The following is an 8,546-nucleotide window of genomic DNA, read 5'->3' as shown; positions in this document are numbered from 1 at the left end:
CTGAACCTTGCAACGAAGATCCCAGATCTCTTAGAGAAATAAAGAGACTTCACCAACGAGTGAGGGACTGCGAAGGAGTTGTTTAGCCTGAACACTCTCTGGTTGCATCCACAGATGGTGCTGGCAGCCCCTGAAAGTGCAGGTTCCTTCTGACACCCCAGGCCAGTGCAACTGAAGACGTTGAGGAATGTGATGTTCGGGGCAATGGGAAAGGTCATTGTGTGGGATGCGCGCACCTCTTGGATGGATGGCTGATGCAAAACCAAAGCATTTTACTTCAGGGGACTTCTGCATTTCTACTGCCCTCAGTTATGTAATGAATTATCATAACCTCCAATTTATTATTGAAATGGTCTTGATTAGTAGATTTAATTAATTTCAGTGTGTCATGGAGGTGAAAATACTTCTTAAAGCTCTTTACGTGGGCAGTTGCAATTAATCGGAAGCTCAGACTTACCGAGATCAATACTATCAGTCTTTTTTGTTCTGCCCAAGTTTGTTTGCTCAAGGAAAATATTCTTTCCCATGCTGCATTTAATCTAGAAGTTAATGAAGTATTTTCCACTGGCTTTAGGAAAATTAAAAAATTAGGATCCTCAAGATAAAATTTCACACTGCTCTCTAATATTGCATTTGTAGTCTATGTATACAGAGTTTGCTGCATTAATCTGTCAGTACTAAATCTTCCCCAGAAAATAATCTATATTCAGCCATTTTCTAAATTTTAACCACTGAATCATTCATATGACTTTCTGAAATGTCAATGCTTTTTCAGAGGAAGTGTCTGTATCAGGTTAAGGTAATGTTGTATGTGGAGAATCAAGACCTGAAGAAGAGTGTATAACTGAGAGTGTGTATCACTGAGTGAAGTCACTTTCCATTTTTTCTTTTTGCTATAATGGGATTTTTAAATGATGCACAGTTATGACCCAATAATTTGTCACTGATTCACTCTTCTATATTCCAGTACTACAAATGCAATCAGGGCATAATTCTAATTTTAAAACCATGTCAGCCTTTTTTTTTTCCAAAACATCCTGCAAATGATCTTCAGTTAATGAAAGAGATTTTTTCCATTATTCATTTACTTGTCATTCCTCAAGAACTTACAAAGTACTTATGACAAGTCTTATCTAATATACTAAGTAATGTTTAATAGCTGGAAAGCATTCAAGATCCTTTCAAGATCATGATGCAGAAAGTTATCCGGCTTGATGATGAATGTACTTGGATTTTTGTGCATATTCAAAGTTAAGAAAAATATGTTTTTTAACGATTGTGAAACAGTAGCTGTGGGAACGTAATTGAAAACTTTGTTATACAGCTTTCAAGTTTGGATGACAATTTCTCTCTGACATACATCATTGTTTTACATGGTACAGGCCCTTAGCAATTAGCACTATCACATGCAAATGATGAAGCATTATTTAAAAAAAAATAATTTTCAAATAAGCATAGTGGAGATTCATTAATGCTTTGAAAATATTCAAATGGGCAATCTAGTATTGCCCATTCATCTTCTTTTTTAAATGGATTTTAGGAAATACTCTGATATTTTTAGTGCTGATGCAGGAAAATGCTTTTTGTCACATTAGTTGGTCTCAACCAAAAGAAAAGCTAACAGATTGTTGGCAATACATCAAAGTTTTGACCCTACAAAACTTATAATTTCACCTATCATGATCTTGGAAAAAAAGAATGTATAATTTGCTGACACAAGAAAAAGTTCTGGAGAAAGCAGTAGGCTACATCAATGTACAGTGCTACACTTAGTTCCTTTTGTAGCAACTACTAGTTTTTTGTATCTTGTTATGTCTTAGAGACACAAATTCTTAGTGAAGAATTTTATGCAGAGGAATCCATAGTGGAATGAATCTTATAATCTGCTGCATTTATATGCATAGAACTGACAGCTCAGCATTACTGAGGTAATTCATGCGTGAGCTACAGTCAACCTTATGGTAGTTGCTACCTCTTGTGATTCATTAATAATTAATCCATTCATTTTGGAAAATGTAAAGTCTCTTCTATGTGGGAAGGAACACAGTTGGCTGGTGGTGTGTCATCATCTCATCCTGTCCAGATCATGGTCCATACCAGGACAAAATCAGTGAATAAATAAAAATACCTGAGTGCTTGATTTTGAATTATCATCTCTCTGCCCACTCTATGCTTCATGAACTCAGCCCACTTAACTCCAATACTGTACCATAATTTAGCTCCTGATTGCAGGGTATATATATAGACATATACATATGCATAAGTATATATATTTACATATACATACAAATATATATACATATGTACAAACATAGACTAAATGTAGATATAATATGCAGTCATGGATGAACTTCTCTCATGTAGACTAAAGTTAGTTTGGAAAGACAGTTCAAAATATTCTATTTCATTTCAACAGAAATAATATAGGTATGATGTTTCTTCACAGAGCCAAGAACTTGTGTTTGATTTAGAGTTGCTGATAAAGAATAAATTGTTTTCTGAAACTGGACCTTGATTTCAAAGAACAATGTGATTTAGAAATGAAACTACCTTTTCCTGTCTCGGCCTGATGATAGATGAGATGTGGTAGCCTCAAACCTCCCACGGGTGAAGTGAATTTTGCAGTCTGGCACTCGCCCATCTTTCTTTGCCTCCTTTTGGCCAAGGCATCAAAACAAGATCCAGGGAAGCCTCTACAGTAATGTTTTGAATGACTCGTCTGCTTCACTTCTCCTCTGACACCCTCACCTGGACTAAGGACAGTGGGAGTCTTCTTCCCCCTTTCTGTTCCCTTGTAGCGCTTTAAAGCTGTCCCTCCTCAGGCTCCTCTGTGGCTCAGAAAACTCAACAGCTGATATTTTACATAGCGGTATAGGGACATCCATGGAGTTCAGCTCCTAGCTCCATCCACTGCTGAGCCTGGGGACAGAGGGATGGGGGAAACCTTTGCAGAGAGCTCTAACAGAGTCCTGAGCTTGCAGCTGGAAACCAAGAATAAATTTTGTGCTATTTTCCACTTGGTCTGTTGCTGTCAATATGTGTGAGCTGTGGTTCTGCAGGCAGCTCAGCAGAGCCTGTAACATTATTCATTAAAAGCATGTAACTTTTTTTCTGATTTAACTTTTTTTCTGATTTAACTGATATAGCTCTCAGCCAGACCTGCCGCCTAGGTAACATCATGGCTGCTTATTCCCAGTGTGTTGCTATCAGCATACATTTTTTATGTGATTGACCTCATTAGCGAAGTATATTTTTAGCCAGGTTTACTGGGCAAATGGGCTCATTTGACCATATTTTGAGCTATTCTCTTTCATCCCCTGAAATTTGGGAATGTTTTCTGTTTTCAGCCAAGTATGATAGAGGCCAAGAGGTTGTAAGATAGTTAATTTCCTTCAAGTTTAAGAAAATCCTTAGGTACGAAAAAGAAATTTGAAAGTGTGCCAGGCAGAAAAAACTGCAGCATGAGCTCACCTTAGTGGATACCACAGATTTATACCAGGCACATATATTATAAATGCTCCAACCGCATAAAAATGGTCAGTGAAACTTGTACTTTATGGGACTCCCAAGGTGTAAGACTTTAGGAAACTGGATTTCACTAATTCTCATGTTCCAAGATGTGTGGCAGTCTAAGACTGTTAAAATCATGAACTAAAAGTAAGTTGGAGTTAAGGTTGTATTTAATGTTTCTGATTCACTGGAATCTAAAGGTAATGTAGACCTGGAAAATATTTTCATTTCTCTGGATCTGGTAGCCCACCAGATAGCAAAGTAAAAGGTACAAATGTGGAAAAAAACCCCAAACCCAAACATTTTTCTTAAAAAACAAGTAAATGATATTTCTTGGGAAACAATGAATAGACATAAAATGCAAATTGTGACCTTCATTCTCTTGCACAAAATTTCCAGTTTATCAGCTCTTTGGGCTTCCATTTTTATGGGCACAAAATTTTTTTTCCCCACACTTTTGGCTGAAAGTCAGGATGAACATATATATAGACAATGTAGTTTTCCATAAGGAGATTGCTGTGTACTTAATGAACTCTATTTGAGTTTCAGAAAAAAACATACCTATCACTCCATTATATTTCAGAGGATATACATTATCTGTTAAATACTTTTCTTGAATATGCAGATGCTTGTCAGAACTGAGGATTTTATACATGAACCTTGATACTTTTTTTATTCAATTGGATTTCACTGGAATTGAGCAAACTTACATAAACCTACACAAGGCAATATTTCTTCTTACTGTGTTGGAAGAAGTCCATGATAGGGAGTTTCCATGACAGGGAAACACAAATAAATTTGCAAGAGACCTTTGAGAGAACTCTGTTGGAATATTTCCCTCAGTTAACTTACAGTAGGGAACTTCTGAGCAATTAATGAATTTAGTGTATTTACAAAGTACACTTATGCAGACCAACAGGAAACAAAAATCTCACTGGTAAAATGTAAGGAGCAAACAAGAATAAAAGCAATATTTGCTGACTGTGCTGATTTTTTCTTATTGTTTTTTAGCTATAATGAAAGTGTATGAAGACTTTTTCCTTTACAAAGAAGGAATCTATAAACACTCCCAGAAAACAGGATCTAAATGGAAAACTCATTCAGTCAAACTCCTTGGGTGAGTAAAGTGTATTCTTCTACCCTTTTCCCCTTCCAGTCCTGAATGTAGTAAAATGTCGGTTACCAGTTTGGAACCTGGTAGTTTCACTATCAGCAGCGGAGCACTGTTAGTTCCCAACATAAGACTGTTGTTTCTTTTTTTTTTTTTGTATCTGAGAATTTTAGAGAGCATTTGAAAGAGGTGTAGACCCATCGTCTTTTAATCTACTCTAACATTTGCTCTAATACTTCAAATGTACTGGCTTATAAAATAAAATGTTTTGCGGAGTATTCACAAATATTCCCTGTACACATCAAGTTGTGAACAAAACTGACACAATTTCCTCCAAGCATGCCACCAAGCAGAATGCAAATGGAAATATAAAAATTGCCAATGGCTTCCTAATTACCAAGCATATCTTACTGGCATGGCAGCTTGGTCTCTCAGGACCCCAACAGAAGTCAACTGTTGCTGGGATGCTGCTGATTTTATTTGGGATGCACAAGAAACATACACTTAGGACTGAAATTGCTGCAGAAGAATGTGTATAATACTCATAATATAATGAGTAGTATGTTAATATAATACACACTAGTGGATTTCCCTTCAAATGTAGACCAGTGCCACTATATTAAGATGACAAGTATCTAATAACACATACACTCGAATTACAGAACACACCACGGGGCTTTAATCTTTGACATGGAGGGAATATTCAAGGATGAGTTTATTACATCACCGAGTGAGTAGTTACACAGAGAAATGACTGGAGAGTCTCAAATCAATATTTTATAGGTGATCTAGAATATAAAATAAATAATGATTCAGGCCTGTGCTAGGATGACTACTGACAGTATCTTCAACATAAGGTTCAAGAAAATAAAGTCGCAAAATAAAGTGCATTTTGTGTTTGTGCATTTAGTGAAGATACCTTTGTAAAGGACATAGAAATGCCTATGGTTGTGGAAACTGCTGGCTATGAATTACAGGAGTGTGCCTGATAATGGCACAGCAGCAAAGAGAAGCAGCAGGCTTATTCAAGATCATCCCCGACCATATAATGTTGCAAGAAGTATTGGCTCAGACTAGTAGAGGAAAAGCTCCTGAAGTGTGTTTATAGTGAATGTTGTGAAGCAATGAAAGAGAGAAACTGGAATTTAGTGTGGAAGAATGAAGGACTGAGTTAGGAAAAAGATGTTTATGAAGGACAGGTGGTATGTAGCGGTTTATGTGTATGCATTTAAGGTATATCTGAAGGGCCATGAGAAACCAATTAAGTTGGACACAAAAATTTGCAATACAATTTGAATACCTCAAATTGTATTGCAAATTTTGCAATAATTTGCAAATTATTAAATTACAAACATCCATTAAGTGATGAGTTGCTGTGAGGCTGAGTGCAGCTGTTGGGAGGGCTATGAAGCATGTTTGGTGCAAGCGTAGGATGATGACAGCTATTCCCTCAGACATGCTGCCCCAAATATATGCTGAATAACCTACTGAGGTGAGTGATGAAGCCAGAATGGCACAGGGGTACAAAATGATGGCTGAGGAGGGAGAGAGGAGGAGGTCTATTGATGTGCTGAAGTGGATGTTGATTTAAATGGGAACTTACAGGCTGTGCAAGGAAAAGGTAGCAGCCCTTAAACAAGGAGCTCCTCATGGGCAAAAACCTGAACACTTTGACTGAGAGCGGCAGCTCCCTGCAGAGGATTGTGTTGAATGGTCAGTACAAAACACTGAGTAGGAGTAAAGCCAAGTGGTCTGATATACTGAAGAAGGGCATGAAAAGTGAAGGAAAAAGGAGAAAACTGAGCGTGATGATATTTAAGAAACCTCAGCCTGACTTGGAGTTTAATATATGGAAAATGCATTTTCTTACTAATTTTCATTGAACATTGCTGAAGTATCCAGTAGATCCAACAATATAAAGAATTACCCATCCTTTCATTGTCTAATGCATGTGTTCTGACTTCTGAGATTATGCCATATAAAAGTATTTGCAGAGGTAATTCAAGTTTGACAAGTTGGAGGCTGTTTGAGACCAAGGCTAGGTGTACTTGAGTTTCTAGCAGTGATAAATCCAGTCATAAAATGTGATTCTGCACCATGAAGTCTAAAACACTCTTTTGTATAAATGTTAAGTCTTCAGGATTAAGTTATCACTTTTTCATTAGTTTGAATTAATTTGAATGTAAAATATGTGTCCCTGGTCTTTGCCACTCACATATAGCTTGGGTGGGGTTTTTCTGAGCACAGGATAATACAGACTCCTTGACCTAAATAAAAAACTCATGAGAATCTCATTAAATTTGGACTTCAAATAAAAATATTAATGACTATTTGCATCCTGCTTAGCTAAGATGGTTCCTAGAGAGAGAAAAAGGATTGGAGACATGCTGATACACAGGGTAAAAAATGCAGTTTTGTGTGGGTTGATGTTTATTGTAGTCTGTGGGTTTTTTTTTTATAACCCCTTCTGTAAAAGAGATTCATTATTTATAAAAGGCAGCCATAATAATGAATGACCACATTAAATTGATATTTGTAATCTCTCTGAAACATTTTTGAGAATGCCTTAAACTGCTCATGAATTGTACAATATATCAGGTGATGGAGTCATAAAATGGAAATAAATTTTGGTGAAGCTTGTAATAGATACTTGTACAAAACCAGAAATGCACATAGAAAATCCCTAACTGATCACTGGATCATAAGGATTGTAAGTGCATTGTCTGGCTTCTCTTGTTCTGCAACTTGAAATTGCTAGTTATTTTCTATCACTTGAACAAAGGCTTCTTATTTATAAAATGAGCTCTGATAGGATTACGAGTCTATCTCCAGTGAGGTACTGTGTGACCTCAGGCTCCGGGAGAGAAATGGGAGAAGACAGAACAGCATGGAAGCAGGAGAGGAAAATGTGGAACAGCCACGTGGAGGGTGTTGCAGGTAGTAGACCATTAGGGTTTGATCATGGTGTTTATGGACAGTGAAACAGGGCTTTCAGCAACCTGAAGGCAGGATGGACTGACCCCACTGACATTTAGAGAGAGCAGGATCTCTCAAGCAGTTTCTGTGTCGGTATTCCAGAGACAAGGATGTAAGCAGAAAAAGTGAGTAAAGGAGACTGGGATTCGTAACAGCTAAGTTTTTATGTGTAAAAGTTAGATTCCTATGTCTCTGCAAGCCAGTCAAGGTTCCCTTTATCTTCCATGGATATTCATCTGCTCTATCCTAGCTATCTATCTTAAGGTGAGTTGAATTGCTTTGTCGGATCTTATATCTCTTTGCTAACTATAAAAGAACCTGTGGGGTAACATCAGACTTGCATGGCTAACATTAAAATGTCTAGGTTAGACAAGAGGAATCCCACTTGTAATGGCATCATAAAGTAGTTTAAAAACAAAATGACGGTCTGACTGGTACATAATATTTATAGTGAGATAGTGTCTTCAGGACGTCTTGCGTAAGTATGTTTGTGTGTATGTACACACACACACAGATCTATGTGTGTAGGCACATAGAATTACAACTCTTAATGACACTAGAATGAAAACAAGATAGAGAGGCACAATGAAACTGCAACTGGCAAGTGGGATTAAGGAAAGAACAGTAGACAAAGTTTGGTAATTTTAACTTTTTCAGCTTCACTCTGTTATTTATAGAAGACTAATGACTGAAAAATGACATGTGAAACTGTCATCTTTATCTCATGACCTCTTTGTAATAAAAGCAGACTGAATTTACATCAAAGATGAACTCGGTAGCAGATTTATCTCTCAGGTTTATACATTTAAGCTAGGGTTGCTGAACAAACCTGACAGGTCTGTTCTATAACAGATTCTCTGTAAAATTGGTGCATCTTTTTTTTTTTTTAATCATCTTTTCCTTCTACTCCTCTGGCTATCTTAGTTCCACCTAGGAAAAGATGACAGAA

The 8,546-nt window shown here is 36.9% G+C and overlaps 1 protein-coding gene across 1 annotated transcript in view; it reads left to right on the top strand.

Moving 5' to 3' along the window:
- TINAG (tubulointerstitial nephritis antigen) overlaps nt 1-8,546 on the top strand; it is a 46,884-nt gene that overhangs the window by 24,166 nt on the left and 14,172 nt on the right. Inside the window, exon 9 of the mRNA XM_010287651.1 lies at nt 4,522-4,627. Coding sequence (XP_010285953.1) covers nt 4,522-4,627 — 106 coding nt within the window. The remainder of the gene's footprint in view (nt 1-4,521; nt 4,628-8,546) is intronic.

Source organism: Phaethon lepturus, unplaced genomic scaffold (assembly GCF_000687285.1).
Source record: "Phaethon lepturus isolate BGI_N335 unplaced genomic scaffold, ASM68728v1 scaffold4275, whole genome shotgun sequence".
Classification (NCBI taxonomy): domain Eukaryota; kingdom Metazoa; phylum Chordata; class Aves; order Phaethontiformes; family Phaethontidae; genus Phaethon; species Phaethon lepturus.
Note: the sequence above shows the minus strand (reverse complement) of the source record. Positions and strands in the feature narration are given on the sequence as shown.